General features: G+C 37.0%; 1 protein-coding gene across 2 annotated transcripts in view; it reads right to left on the minus strand.

Annotated features, from left to right (window-relative positions):
- The window catches only part of LOC141433735 (solute carrier family 7 member 14), a 126,364-nt gene that overhangs the window by 94,486 nt on the left and 14,805 nt on the right, over positions 1-17,073 (minus strand). For both annotated transcript variants that reach the window (XM_074095837.1, XM_074095831.1), the window contains exons 2-3: positions 12,689-12,754; positions 2,179-2,323 (exon numbers count right to left, since the gene is read on the minus strand). In XM_074095837.1, the coding sequence (XP_073951938.1) occupies positions 2,179-2,323; positions 12,689-12,696 (153 nt within the window). In that variant the 5' untranslated portion in view covers positions 12,697-12,754. The remainder of the gene's footprint in view (positions 1-2,178; positions 2,324-12,688; positions 12,755-17,073) is intronic.

A 17,073-nucleotide genomic window follows, 5' to 3' on the forward strand; every position in this document is an offset into this window, starting at 1 on the left:
TGGGAATTCCCGAAAATTAAATCGTTGTTTTCATTGACGTTACATTAAAAACAATCATGTTCAACTTTCATGACTTTAAAATTACATTAAATATTGTTTTAGTTCATAGATTATTCATTATTGATATAAAATGACTAGTTATCAAACGATAAGTATTTACTTAATTAAAACATTATTCGAAACGACATATTTGTGAAATGAGTAGTTTATGAAACGTTGGTTGTGTAATGAACTTTTATCAAACAGGTTTCGGTGAAACATTAGTGAAGCGGTTTACTAATGTTTCGGCGAATAACGTTTGGCAACCTGTTTCATTTCGCAACTTTTCATTTCCCAACTGTTTAATATTTCTGGAACTGTAAATATTTCAGGATTTTTATAAAACTAACCTAACCTAACCCAAAGGGTTCTACACGATGGCCCTGAAATAAATCCTGAAATGTTTACAATTTTAGAGTTTGCGAAATGAAACAGGTTGCCAAACGTTACGTTGCGAACAGGCAATACTCGTAGTGAACCATATAATACTCGTACTCTTATACATACAAACAATATCTATTTTGACCATACCAACATAAACCAATCGACTTAATATCTGCGTCACAAGTCCTAAATATCCAACAAGTTACGGAATTTTCTGTTTATATTACACAATTGACTACCATTTTCACTGGAAACGTCACAAAGACAAAATAATAACAGGATGGTTATATTTCTATATGCTTTCAGTGTCTTCTTACTCCATTCCACGCTACGCCCCGGCCCTTGAAAGCGTCAACGCCTTGTCAACGCTCATCAACTCTTTGTCAGGCTAGGATGTACCCGAGTCTTAAATCTAGAATTTAACAACTACAGCTGCTTTTTATCCCTTCTATACATAATTATGTAAACTAGAAGTGATTGTTATGAGTAAGTAGTACCTATTGAACCTCAACCTTCTCCAATCCAAAACTTAACATTTAAAAAAGGTCCTGCAATAGAAACATTCAATAAAATTACGATTTATTTTAAAACCAGTGAATAGAGTAATAATTTACTTTCTACCTACATACTTTCAATAAAATTGAAAAATAATGTACCTACACAGTATCAATGTTCCTAGAAGACAATCTTATTCGTTTACCCTGAAGTGTATGCCCTTTCCAATATCAATGTTATGTTTACTGCCAATGTTCAACTATTGTACAATAAGTAAATTGTTAGTCCTGCTCTTATACTTTTTACTTTACTTACCTATCTTAATAACCAGCCAAGTGCGTGTCGGGCCACGCGCAGTGTAAGCTTCCGTACCTAGTCTACATAATGCGGCAAATACTACTTATGAGTACATATTATTTTTTTATTGGATATTACCTACCTACATGCTACCTTGCCAGGTCCACTAAACTGTGATACTGTTTACCTTTTACAATTGCTATTCTCCTTCCTAACCTAACCTTCATATTCTTCAAAATTATTAAGCCTACGGTTTATTTTATAGACGGGAGGGTGGACACTTGACCTTATAAAGCATAACAAGAATTAGCTGATTAATATTTTGCAAACGGATCCCACTATCGAAAAATGGTTGAGTAGACCTGCTTCTTGTTTTAAAGGAGCACTCAAGTAATATAAAAACTTTATGTCAAACAGCGTTCCGGCTACCAACGTAACTCATAAATTATAATAAACGTTTTACATAACAACAAAGTGCATAACTTTGGAAATGAGATAAGACTCCTTTGGCTTAAAAACTTTTGCCACAATGTTTTTATGAGATAATGCCATTTTAAATAACGTATGAAATGTTTTAATATAACGATCAGGAAGGTAAATTATGTAATTATACGTACCTAATGTGGTCCTGCATTAGACTTAAAAGAATAGGTCAGGATAGGTTATATAGCATGTCATTAAGACGAGAAAGCGCCTCAATTACACGAAATAGGAGACCTATTTACGAATCAGAGCTCCTCGACTTTCCAAAAGCGACATATATACGGGGGAATAAGGATCGTACGACAGTCAATCAAACTTTCTGGTGACTTTTACCAGTAAGGTAAAGCAAGCACAATTTTTCATGTCACTCATCTTGTTTACCTCAGATAGGCGTTGCTTGCCTGATAGGACGATCCTCTGTCCGACCTAATAACCCGGTTTTTTAAGAGTGTAGCAAAATCTTAGGGTAGGCGGGCTTACCGAGAGACGTTGCTTCCCTGGCACGGCAATCTCCTGCGTGGCCTCATGGTCGCGAGGGTCACGAGTTCGGATGAGCTTGGTGAAGATGTTGTGGCCATCACGCCTCACGGTGGTCCAGTCCACCTCGCGGAGGCGCTTCATCGCGCTGCGGGAAAAACACGACAGTCAAATTACTACTGAGGTAAGTACGAGCTGGTAAATCATTAGCAGTAACGTCTTAATTAACTTAAAAAAAATGAACTACAATACGGATTTACAAAACAGAGTAATCTACTCGTATCTAAACGCGTCTCTTCTCTACTTACTCAGTACCCTTAGTGTATGTTTTCGGTTACAAAATACGTCTCGATCGCATTCGCGTTAAAATCTCAATTTGTATGGAAACACGAAAATCGCAAACGTTCCGCTAGAGGCGCTGTTCGTGTTTCCATACAAATTGAGATTTTAAAGCGAACGCGATCGAGACTTATTTTTTTACCGAAAACGTACAGTAAGGGTACAGAAGTTTTCACTATTAACCTTGTCATTTATAAAGAGACTCGTTTTGTCAAAAAGCCGGTATATCTGAATTTTACTGACATGTATTTAAGGTTGCGTACCTCAAAAAAAGTCTCTGTGTCTGTGTTTCAGTCTGTCAAAAATATTTTCTCGGGAACAATATAATATCATTAATTTGAAATTACGGAAGTCGTATCTGTTACGGTAGTCTATTAACGTAATCAGTGGTGCCGGCCAAATAGCTTTTAAATTTAGCCCTAATGCGTTTTAAGGCCACATAGTTTCCCCTGAGATTTTGTTCTAAATAACCTTGCCTTTGATCTCTTTTATCCCTGCTTCAACGACACCAGTTCCTAATTTAATAGAAAGGATAGAGTGCTTGAAAATTTACTTTTCTCAAAAACATCCATTTACGGTTTACACTGAATCTCTCGCTCCATCGACGGCTGTGCCTACTTCTTTTTGATAGGTATGGCAAGTGAATCGTATCAACTAAGACTATTTATACTCAGTTACGTACTAAAATAAATCCTACAGATATTATAAATACGAAAGTTTGTAAGTCTGTTTGTCTGTTTGTTACCTATCACGTCTAAAACGCTGAACCGATTTAGATGAAATTCGGTATACATATAGTTTGAGTCCCGGGGAACCACATAGTATTCTATGTAATGGGTACTTAAAAAAATCATTTTTCTCTGTTGTTTGCGGAGGAAATGTCAAACGATTTGGGACTCGCATTTTACAAGCGTTACCAAGCCTTCCCGAAAAAATGGCATCTTTCGCGAAAGTCTCGCAACGCCAATGTGTGAGGCTACGAGGAGCATGGTGTCAGGAGTCTGAGGAAGACCGCGGTGAGAGAATACGAGCGACGCTTTAGCCAGGCAGGCTTCGCATTTGGCTGAAACGGCAAGCCAGCGCGAGTCTCGGTTGCGATCCCAAAGACATCTTACGCAATCTTTATCTAGATTACAGTCCTCTAGCGTATCCATTTGTCAACTTTACTTCAAGTTCCGCCTCCAGGGGAGAGGGAGAGAAATTAGGGGTGAATTAGCCGCTTTCTGATACAGACTGAATTCCACGCGGGGAGCCGCGGGCACAGCTAGTTGAATAAATAAATAAATAAAAACCGTTTAATTAATCGCCATCGCAATATTCCATGTGAATCTAATCCAGAAGGAAATCTGTGTTCCCATCGACTGGCTTCGCGACAAGGCATGAATCAGTGAACGTGACCAGCCCGCTTGTTGAATGCCCGCGCGGGCCGGGCCGCTCCTCGCGACCCTCACCCGCCGTCGCTAAACACCCCTGCCCTTTCTACTGGTTACAGTAAGGAATAAACTGTATTGCTGCATCGAAACAGAGATACCCATACATAAAATATATAATATGTGATATATCTATATTAATATTATTAAGATTAAAGATTTGATTGTTTGTTTTTGCATTGAATAGGCTCCGAAAGTACTGGACCGATTAAAGAAACTCTTTTACCGTTGGGAAGCTACACTATCTTCGAGTGATATAGGTTATATTATATTTAAAAAAAATAGTGATCCGTACTAAAAATTCAATAATGTAACCCAAGGTGTAAAAAAAATTGACATGTCTTTCATCGCATGCGCTGCGGACACTATTAAAAAAAATGTTGTACAATATTAAAGAATATATAAATATCTACAAAAAACTTCCCAATACAATATGTCCAACTATTGTACTTATGTCACTATAACTACTTTTTTAAATTTTAAAAGTTAAGGAATGCCGTCTAAAATCTGACCATTTTATCCATAACTTTGTATTATTTATCCTTATCTAAATAAATATTTTCATATTCAAGACTGTTCCAATACCTGTAGATAACTTTTCGAATTATTAAAATCGGACGATCCATTCAAAAGATATTATGAATTCAAAAATATCAATCTAACTAAAAAATGCATTTTACGTCGACGCGCCCCGGCTTCGCGCGGGTCGGTGTCATTTTTGGGTCATTTTTGGGAATTGCAGCTGAAAAATGTGTGTGAAGTGGTTGATTAGAGACCCTTTTAGGGTTCCGTACCCAAAGGGTAAAAACGGGACCCTATTACTAAGACTCCACTGTCCGTCTGTCTGTCACCAGGCTGGATCTCATGAACCGTGTTAGTTAGACAGTTTAAATTTTCACAGATTATGTTTATCTGTGCCCGCTATGACAATAAATACTAAAAACGGAATAAAATAAATATTTAGGTGGGGCTCCCTACAACAGTCATTTTTTTGTCGTTTTCTGCTCGATATTAATAACCGCAACCGGTAGACGCTTGAAATATTCACAGAATATATAGTTGTATATTCAATATAAAATAAATAGTTAATTAAAATAAAATAAATATTTAAGGGGACCTCCCATACAACAAACGTGATTTTTTTGCCGGTTTTTGCTAATGTCTAATTTTTATTTTGAATATTGTACCCGTGCGGAGCCGGGGCGGGGAGCTAGTACTAAATGACACGAGATGGTCAAATATGTAGTTTTCTATCATTACGTACGTTATTTTTGACGTGCTTTAATTGTACATTTGTTTTTCTTAAATGAACCTGTCTGCCCCTGTCCTTTTATGTCAACTAGGGTACGATCAGCATCAAAAGTAGTTGCATACTTTTGTTCCTTGTCGTTTTACAGCAACGTACTTAACATCATACAAATTTGACAAATGTGCTAATACGACAAAGTAAAAAAAGTGATCCGCTACTTTTGATGCTGACTGGACCATTATCACGAAGTTATTGTATTCTATAAAATCAGCTAAAATGCTAGTGTAAACCTACTTAAAAATATGTATACATTTACAAAATTATTATCTTTAAGAAAAATTTAGTGCACTGTAGTTGTTGGGCATTTCTTAAATAATTTTCAGATAGCCCAAAAAAATAAAGTTTTTTTACAATTTATTACGATGTCCATTAAAAGTATATGCCAATAGCATATTTTTTATGTATATGGACAAGCTAAATGCCCTCAGGAAGCAAAAAAAAATAGATACATAAACACGGCTGTGACACATGGTGCCTGGGTCGTGACATTACTGAATGTGGCTGTTTTTCTTCCGTAGTTTTGTTCTTTCGTGACATCTATAAAATCAGATTAGCGGGAAATCAGTATACCTTAAAAGGTAATTTTAAAATTTATATGCATATATAACAATATAACTAAGCATAATAAAAAAATCCACAGAGTAATACAAATGAAATTTAATGTCACAACCACGCATTATATATGTCACGACGGTTTCAAAAAGTCCACGGCGGTGACATTTTTTTCATACCATGGTCGTGACAATTTGAAACGTGTTCGGTATAACATAAAAGACAACCATGGTTTTACAAATCTTAAGTAATTACCTTAAACTACACCACATTACCTACATAATTATGTTTTAAATAATAACGTGACATTGATCCTTAGGTTCAAAACTCGTACACGGCGTTGACGCGTTAAGGTTGTCCTTTTTTTCAAATATTTAAATGAAAAAAAAAAATGCGAGATACACACTCATCTGGTAGTTACAATTGAAATTCCGGGATTTTACAAATTTCCCGTGGGAAATCCCAAAATTTATATCGTAATCTTCATTAAGGTGTTGTGTTAAGAACAACTATCCCGTGGGAATATTGGAATAAAAGTAGCCTATGTGTTATTTCAGATTCGTTATTTCAGAGCGTGAATGAGTAACAAACATACACACACACACACACAAACTTTCGCATTTATAATATAAAGTAAATTTACGCATTTATAATTATAATATAATAAGTAGGACAGGGATGGCGAACCAATGGCACCCGACACAATATTTTGGGCACGTCACTGATCACAAAACTTATTATGCACTAGGAAATTATGCACCAAACACATTTAATTGTTTGAAGAAGCTGGCTCATGCTATTTTATTTAACAATATTTTCATCAACCTATGCCTGCGAGTCATTATTTTCAGAGATTAATATTAAAGACTCAGTTAGAAATCGTATTTCAAATGACTCAGTTTTAGCATGCATTCTGCTATAAGTAACGTCTTACAGGCCTTACATTATGTTGTTTGTCATTTAATCTGCAACACCGAAATCTCACTAATCCCACTACAAGTAATATTATAAATGCAAAAGTTTGTAAGTCGGTTTGTTTGTTACTTCATCACGTCTAAACCGCTGAACCGATTTAGGTGAAAATCGGTATAAACATACTCTAAGTTTCGGAGAAGGATATAGGAGAGCTTTTATCCCGGATAGTTCTCGCGGGATAGCGGTAACCACAAACACAAATAAATAATCACAAACTAGAAATTATTTGATGGCACGTCTATGACCTCATTAAACATTTATTTAGAAAAATGGCACGTTGATACGTAAAGGTTCGCCATCCCTGAAGTAGGATAAGTAGGATTAGTAGGATAGTCAGTCACCTGCATAGATCTAGTGAATAATGTTTTTTCATCGTATCAAGATACCTAAATACAAACTTTTCCGACAAAATACATTATTCATTACTTCTGTACAAAAACAGTGATAATAAAAAATCACAAATAATCTGGCGCGCGGCAATGAATGGGTTAAGGAGCTTTACAAACTGCAATACAGGATAATGAATACTTAGATTTGTTTTGCCCTTAATGTCAACACTGGCATAGCTCGTTTTTGGCTCGAAATTCGAACTTGTGATTTTATTTTGCTTAATATACAAAATGAACACACCCAATATCATATTTTCTCAAGTTTTTCGCGATTCCCAAGGTCAAAGAATCTAATTGCTTTAAAATTCCAGAGAAATAATGCGTTGTTTGAAAGAAACGTGTCAAAATGGTGTTGTAGAGCGCCATCCTGCTCTGTCTCTTTTTTCCGTTTTGGCGGTTCACTTTTATATTTTTTTTTCAGATTTACTAGTTTACATTTTGTTATCTCAATAATTTGACAAAAGTAAAAAAAAAGAATCAAGAAATATTGAACTTTAAATTTATTGATTTAAAATTAAATTCAAAAAGTAATATTAAAATTAACTTACGCGTATCGAATCATCTCGATGCACGATAACGCGGCAAGAAAGATTGCAACGCGGGTAACTACTAGCAGTGCACCGGGTGCAACGAGCAACAAGTCGCGCTGCGTCGGCGATCTGCCGATGACTAGGCCCTACGCTATCTGCGTCCCGAGCTCGCAGGATAACAAGGGCTAGCCCATTTTGGATTTGCTTTACTCCGATTGGTCGACGCTTTCACTCGTAAAGTAGGCGTGAACACTATGGAAGTGCAATTCGACAGGAAATGCACTAAACATTTTCCTGGAAGCACAGTTAATCGAAAATTATTTAAGCTTCGCTATAACGCATTCATCGATCAAAGTTTAATATGCATTCGTATGATTGATGCATTGGATGCCAAAAGCAAATTTCAATGCCTATGTTCGTAATTAGAATGTACGACGTGAAAATATAAATTATTAATAATTACAAACTCCACATATTGCTATGAATAAACCTTGACGAATTCAGAGAATATCTCCTTTATTTATCTGAAACAATGATTACATGACCTATGCTATAGGAGGCGCCGGTTTTTAAATTAATTTTCCGTAGGTATACTACGTTTCAGAAAAGAACAAAACTTTCATAAAAAGATCTCGATCGGCAAGAAATAAGCAATCAAGATATACAAATTAATATAGCGAATACATTTATTACATACTAGCCGTTGCCCACGACTCCGCCCGCGCAGAATTATTTTATCGCTATCCCGCGGGAACTGTGCAATTTTCCGGGATAAAACTATCCTATGTCCTTCTCCGGGACTCAAACTATCAGTATACCGAATTTCGTCTAAATCGTTTCACTGGTTTAGACGTGATGAAGTAACAAACAGACTTACAAACTTTCACATTATTTTATAATATTAGTGGGATTTACGAACAGTATCTAACTGCTAAGGCTTTACGTTATGAAACGTAATAATTACTTGTACATAAAGAAAGAGATTAAGTTCTGTTATGTGTACAGTCACCGGTATTAATATTTGCTACAGCGGAGCGTGCAAAAGTATATTTATGCACGCTTGTTGTGTCAGGTATTGGTGCTGGTGACTGTACCTATAAAAACGATTCTGTGATACAGTCTTCGAGGTAATTTTATTTAAATATCTTTTTGTTACCTATAATGATATAAGTAGAGTAAAATTACAAAAAATATTACAAATGAAATGGATACAAAATTCAGATCTATTGTCAAGAAGACATTAATATCTAAGGCGTATTATAAAGTTAATGATTATATCATGGACAGGGATATTTGGAAATAAATCCGATCCGCATTAGCGATCCTTTCAAATAGCGAACCTACTGTGTTATAAATAAAGTTGTTTAAAATGCTTGTGATATATAGATATCATTTAATAATATTGTAAATCTGTTTAAAAAAATATACCTCATTTAATTTCTTGCCGGATTCTTCTCAACAAAGGTTTTTCCGAGCCGGTGGTAGATTTTTTTTTGCCATTCATAAGTGCTTGTTACAGCCTAAATTGAATAAAGATATTTTGACTGACTTTGACTTTGACAATTTGGAGACTAAAATAAATAATTCAGTAATTACATTGCTTAAAAAAAACGCGGTCCGCATTGTCAATTAGCTTTAGGCACTTGTCTCACCGCCAGCGAGGAAACGATTGGCTATCGACTATTTTCTCGCTCAAGAAACGAACAAAAGATATAAGATCCTGTGTGAGTAAAAGAGACACATATATTAATAGTTGATCGCTGGCTGTTCACACTGTCGGCGAGAACTCGCTCTTACATCTTTTGTCGCAGCGACAAGAGCTATAAAACTCGCTGATCTATAGATACTCGCTCAGCGATGTCAGCTTGGCGGCCGCCCCGCACGAGCGCGTCGAGTGGAGCGAGTAATCGCCCGTCGCACGCGAACACTCGCTTACAGCCGAGCGACAAAACTACACTCGCTTCTCGCTGCTCGCCCACTCGTTTCTAATTACTCGCTCTACTCGCTTCTCGCTCATCGTCGGCAGTGGGACAAGTGCCTTATAGTGATATTTTTCGTTATTAATCCTAGCTCTATGTATAATCTAGAGCACAACATGAAGAAACCGTTGTAACATACATGATGTTTTCTTCGCTTCCTACAGTTAACAGCCAGTAATCTAACTAGCAATTGCTTAGGTACGTCTCATCTCTACTCTAGTATTATATAATACTTCCCACTGCTAGGTTCAGGCCTCTTTTAGAAAGGAGAACTGAGGGGCTGTTTCACCACCCATTGTTTCATTTTATTCGACGGATAAATATGAGCTGTCTCCATCTGTTTGAACAAAACAAACAAAGACGGCATCACATTTATCCGTCAAATAAATATAATTAATGGATGGTGAAACAGGAGGTTAGCCTTCTATTTTTACCCGGACTCAGAACTGGAAACGTTGCACAAGCTATCGAACTGCTTAGAAAAAGTATGGAATTTTCCTCGCTATGTTTTTCATGATTTTTTCTTCACCAAAAAGCTCATAGTAATTTACAAAAGTAAAAGCGTACACATAAAGATTCGGAAAAACATAGAGCCTGAGCCCAGACCAACGGTTCTCCGTTTGAGCAGCCGTTTGTCCCGCTGCGTAACCACGGTTTTTTTGCACCCAAATTTGATTCTAATCGATTTGCTAAATATCCATGCATGAGTCTCTCAGACAGAGTTTACGTATAAAATATACTGTCTTAAAATTAATCCAGAACCTTCAGCAGGTAGTTAAGTTTGAGTGAACGCTGTAAATATTTGACAGGGTTTTCTTTGTACTTGACAAAATGATTTCATGCATCGATGTTCTGAATGTACTTACCGTTTCAAAGTCGTTACTAGGTAGGTATACTGAATCAGAAATTCCAATGCAAAACATTTATATGGTGTTAAGACGACCAGATGGCCAAGTGGTTGGAGAACCTGACTACGAAATTTGAGGTCCCGGGTTCGATTCCCGGCCGGGGCAGATATTTGTGTGAATAACACGAGTGTTTGTTCTCGGGTCTTGGATGTTTAATATCTATTTAAGTATGTATTTATCTTTATAAGTATGTTTATCCGTTGCCTAGTATCCATAGTACAAGCTTTGCTTAATTTGGGACTAGGTCAATTGGTGTCAAGTGTCCCATGATATTTATTTATTATTTATAATATACTCAGCGGCACAAAATTTGGCCCACCCTTCTTACAAAATTACCGATTCTGCATACATTGGGGGGCCAGATTTTTTGCCGCTCAGTATATCTGCTAAAATTTTCCTGATTCATTTTAGAACACAACAAATTAAAGCAGTTACATTATAGGTGTGCCCTGTATACGAGAAAATAATTAAAACATAGATTGTACTCATCAAAATGAACAACATCTCTAGATTTTACCATTTTAGGGTTCTGTAGTCAACTAGGAACCCTTATAGTTTCGCCATGTCTGTCCGTCTGCCTGTCCGCGGGTAAGCTCAGAGCAGAGACCGCTAGTACTAGAAAGCTGTCATTTGACATATGTACAATAAAAAAAATTTTTTTAGTGTACCTCCCATAGACGTAGAGTGGGGGTGATTTTTTTTTCTCGATTAACCCTATATTGTGGGGTATCGTTGGATAAGTCTTTTAAAACCTGCTAAGACAATTTTCAGTGATTTTTTGGGAAATATTCAACTTTAAAGTGCAAATTTTCATTGAAATCGTGGCTCCCCCCCCCCCTCTAAAGTATTGGGTGGAAAAATTTGAAAAAATTCTGAATAGTGGTAAATATATATCAAATTTACAAGGAAAATTAATGCCGCCAGTGTGTCTATGCCGCAGGAGGGTCTCTTAGATGGTGTTTTCTTTTTATAGTTAGGTATATTTGTGTAGTTTTTATTTACTCGACTACTTGATCTTAGTTGATCTACTCGACTCAGTCGCCTTAGCAACGGTTAATACCGCCTAGCAACCAAAAAACGCTGAAAAAAACACGTTTATTGTATGACAACCCCCTTTAAATTGTAACTTTATTTTATTTTTAGTATTTGTTGTTTTAGCGGCCATAGTACAACATAATCTGTTAAAATTTCAAGTGTCTAACTTTTACGGCTTAAGAGATAGAGCCCTGAGATAGACGGACAGACAGACAGACAGACAGACAGACCGACAGACAGACCGACAGACAGACAGTGGAGTCTCAGTAATAGGGTCCCGTTGGTATTTATAATTTATAATTTTTGAAATTTCAGCTCAGGGTTGGCTCAGGGTTTAGATTAGAGTCTTGATTTTTGTACAGTTATTCACAACACAATCTCAATGAAGACCACGATATAAATTTTGGAAATTTCCAAGGGAATTTTGTAAACTTTCGAAAATTTCAGTTGCAACTACCAGACCGAATAGTTTACGCGTGCGAAGCCGCGAGTAAAAGCTAGTTTGATATAAATATTTACTACTATCCTGAATTTTTCAAATTTTTATACCAAACAGCTTTATTTTAATGAAAATTTGCATTTTAAAGTAGTATTATTTCGCAAACAGATCACTGAATCGAAAAATCGTCCTGGCAAAGCCCTATGGTTTTAAAGGACCTATTACACGATATCCCACACTCTAGGATTAGTCGAGAAAAAAAATCACCCCCACTTTACATCTATGGGAGGTACCCTAAACTTTTTATTTTATTTTACCACTGTCGGCGTGACTGGTATGTGTGCATGCCAAATTAAAGCTTTTCGGGTCGGTTAAAAAATATATTTTTAAAAGTCGCTGAAGTAATGTTGTTCAGTTTGACGAGTATGATCTATGTTTTAGTTATTTGCCCGTGTTTCAAGCCATATCCGGAATACTCGTAATGCGTATCTTCATGTAAAGTGTATCTCATGTTCCCACAGTCTCAGGAGTGACACAAGCATAGGCCTTACTGCATATAAACACTCATCTAACCGTTACGAAAGCGTCCGACGTGGCTTCTATATTATTTAAGTAAAGCTATATTTACCTCTGCATTGTAATGGCGAGGGGATGATCCGGTGCTCCTGTGACCTACATCGACGTCAACAACCACCTGTAGAAAACATTTCTTTCATCAGTAAAGTGATTTATCTGTCAACAAAATAATAGCTAAGGTAAAAAGAGTGGGGTGAGGCTATTAGTAGGTCAAACTTAAGCTATTTTTAATAAAACACTCGGAGTCACAACTACATCCACCGTTTCTTTGTATATAATGTTATAGTATAAGGAAAGGATGGTAAGCTGTTTTACAGAATAAGAATGAACAAAGACCGTATTTATTGTCTGACTTTTGTTCATTAAAATATCAGAGCCTAGACAAGATGCCTCACTTAACTCTGTATTGTCTTCACATTTTATATCAGATGGCGGAGTGAGATTGACTGAAGGAGCTCAGCAAATAATTTTCAGGATTCATATGTTTACATATATTGATCGATGTTCAAAGTGTACCGTGTAAAAGGAATGATTACGTTGGAATTAAGTCCAATGGAATGAAAAACCTGGACTAATCGTACCTACTAAAATATTGTGGTACAATTAAAAGGCACTCTGTATACAAGGAATATAAGGAATATAAAGAAGCCTTTTGGTTTCCACTGTTTTCACACGAAATTTAGTGGTTTCTTTACATTTTCCTCGGTTCACGGTGTCAGCACGTGTACAATAGTTATTTGTGCAACACGAGAGCAAAGTTGTTTTTTCCTGCAAGTGATTCTATTTAGGTTAGAATCCTGAGATCAACGAGGGATTCAAACACACGAGATGCAAAAAACTTTAGTCTCGCGTGACAGATAGAACTAATGCGTGGGCCTATTTATTACTGTATGTAACTTTAACGCTAAACTGTTAAGCTTAGCGTTAAAGTCATGTTTATATTCAATGCAAAAGGAGATCGAGATCGAGGTAGAAACTGTTTAATGGGATTATCCACCAAAGAAAGTCTGTATAAAGAAAATAATGGAATTACCTAATTTATTTACGTACTGCTGAAACTTTTAAAGAGAACAATAATAAGAGATTGTTTCTAGCATGCTGTTTAAGTAGCAAATGTGTCGAGTTAAATTAATTTGTCACATGGGTTATTCTCAATTTCTTTTATTTATCTTGCCAACTGTAACTATGCGGAGCATCGCGTGGCTCTGTTCCAGACTGAATTGAATTAAGTCGTCCTTCGCCGCATGCTCGTTCCGCACCGAATTATAATAAGGGTATCTTCTATTCGACACCCAGCCTTTACATGGAAGTAAAGTGAAAATATCATGCAGTTTCAGTTCAGTAGACTTTATACTTAAGAGAAAGAACGAGACGGCTTCTGTTTTATAGCCACTTGGATGCTGTCGACACAAGAATAGTCGCTGCGGGTCTGTCGCCATCTTAATTTAAAGGGTACACTTAACCACGAGACTTTTGAGTAACGAAAGCTTGGAAATTAATTTAAAAGTGTGCTTGTGTTAAAAGGAGCGTGACCCAGTTTTGTTACTTTATTGGTTTACCTTTTTAGCACATAATATTGACCGAGTGGTGCCCAAGGTTTGGTAAGCGGTCACTTGATAGACCACATAAGATGGATGACGGGCATTATTGTGATAACGGGTACACAAGAGGTTTATACATGGGTGTAGTGATTTGAGTTAAGTTAATAAAACACGACAAGTGCGAAGTAACCTACCTGTTTACGGAAGCGCTGTCTCTTCATGATTGAAGGATGGTAAGCTGTTTTACAGAATAAGCATGAACAATGACTTCAAATCCGAAGTTAAGCAGCTAACAGCATAATATCTTTTTCATTGTACTTATTGATGATTTTTTTTCATTCGACTGGATGGCAAACGAGCAAGTGGGTCTCCTGATGGTAAGAGATCACCACCGCCCATAAACATCTGCAACACCAGGGGTATTGCAGATGCGTTGCCAACCTAGAGGCCTAAGATGGGATACCTCAAGTGCCAGTAATTTCACCGGCTGTCTTACTCTCCACGCCGAAACACAACAGTGCAAGCACTGCTGTTTCACGGCAGGATTAGCGAGCAAGATGGTGGTAGCAATCCGGGCGGACCTTGCACAAGGTCCTACCACCTGCAAAATTCCTGTTTGGACGTATTCCTGTTTTTGGCATATTCTTATTAGACATATTTTATTAAATAAATTATACTATGAAATACTTTTGACTTTGCTTGCATAATATAATAAAATAATATTGTTTATTAAAATATTTTAATTTAATCTGTTAAAATAAAAGACAAAAATCTAACATTACCTACACTGATTACCTACTTAATAATCGGGCAACTAACTAATCAATAACCAACTACGTAAATTCATATGCGTCAGTGTTTCTTTCGTGCATTTATGTCTTGAAAATAAAAAATAACGATACCTAGGATTGATTTCATTTATTGTATATATTTATGCCGAAAACGGAATGTGCCCAAACTTAAATGTGCCGAAAACGGAATACGTCCAGACAGGAATACAACGAAAAAGGAATCAATCCATGTGACAGTTATTCTCGGTGTACAGTAATTTACCCTATCAAATTCTCTTTATTCTTCATAGTCTGCTATTTGATATACAACGTTAAACAACACTGATGAAATTTAATATTTCCATCCATTTCGTAAGTACAAACAAATAAAGTATTACGAGTAGTATACTCGTAGATAGATTACATACAACTCTACCGTAAATATACATATTATATTATAGACACCGTAGCACAAAAAGCGACGATATGCACGTCTACGCAGAACTCGCTCAAGTGTTATCTAATTCCTTTGAATACTCGCAGCTAAATTATTTTCCACGGTTGGGTAGCTCAGCTCGTACCTATATATTGTATATATATTTCAGATGAATTCAAATTGAGATCTTTTTAGAATTAAATATATTTAATACGTTCGTAAACGTACACTAAAATAAAACTAATTAAATTTATTTGAAAGGAGAGAGCTATGCTTGGAGCTTCTTTGCGCGATTGAATCCGGAATACGGAAATTCGTCGAAGAACTAAAGCCGCCGACCAACATAGCTGTAAAAATATGCAAGATGAAGTGGCAATGGGCGGGCCACATCGCTCGAAGAACAGATAACCGTTGGGGGAGAAAAGTCCTCGAGTGGCGAATGCGAACGGAAGAGGAAGCGCTGGCAGGCCTACCACTAGGTGGGCTGACGACATCGTGAGAATTGCGGGTAACCGGTGGATGCAAGTGGCGAGCTGTCGTGCATTGTGGCGTTCAGCAGTGGACGTCTTCTGGCTGATGATGATGATGAAATTTATGTATTAGAACTAAACTTAATCAGACCTCGTGTGGTGTGGTACCTAAAATGCTGAGTAGCAACCCGTCGTTGAATAGTGATGCTAGTTCGTTCTGTGAAATTAACAGTTGCCAATCCTTTGGTTACTAGATGTATCAACCAGGCGCTTTTATAACCTTTATGAATGAAATTGCTGAACGATGACGCTTGCCGTGGTTCTTATTACAATGTAATTAATGTCTAATTTTGACAAAATCACGCGTCTTCGTGGATGGCACTAGGTATAATCACGGATAACACAATATTTGGTTCAGGTGGAATTTTTTTCAGTGAGATTCATTGGTTACAGTGTGTACCTACATATTGCTAGTGATTGACATGTCGATAAGACATCACTCTGTGAGGAGTTCAACAATCATTTACGTCAACGACTGTACAGTCGTCATCACTAAGAAACTTGCTAAGTCCAAAAATTATGTTGAACAAAATCGTTTGCCTGTTTTGATATTTTTGAGCACTTCATGACATCGACATCATCAATCATCCCAGCGTATATACGGTCCACTGCTGGGCTCAGGCCTCCTCTCAGAATGAGAGGGCTTGGGCCGTAGTTCCCACGTGGGCCCAGTGCGGATTGGGAACTTCACACATATCATTGAATTACTTCACAGGTTTCCTCACGATGTTTTCCTTCACCGTAAAGCTCGTGGTAAATTTCAAATGTATTTTCGCACATGAATTTCGGAAGACTCAGAGGTGCGGGCCGGGGTTTGAACCCAGGAACCTCTGATTAAGAGGCGATAAGTTAAACCACTAGGCCACCACGGCTTCTTCATCGACATAGGCGTGGACATCGACATACTTCAGGGTGAATTTACGGTCAGCATCAAAAGTAGCTGGTTACTTTACTACTCTGTCACATTAACACATTTGTCAATCTGGTGGCTTTAAAATGACAAAGTACAAAAGTAACCAGCTTACAGCATTATATTAGCGAATCTTGGCTAGAGAAAAATCCATAACTGACTGTCGAGAAAGAAGTTACCAGCTGTTTACTTCTCCTCTCCAGAATACAGCAGTGCAAGCATTTATGATTAGGCGGCATTTGTTTGCTTA

Source organism: Choristoneura fumiferana, chromosome Z (assembly GCF_025370935.1).
Source record: "Choristoneura fumiferana chromosome Z, NRCan_CFum_1, whole genome shotgun sequence".
Taxonomy (NCBI): domain Eukaryota; kingdom Metazoa; phylum Arthropoda; class Insecta; order Lepidoptera; family Tortricidae; genus Choristoneura; species Choristoneura fumiferana.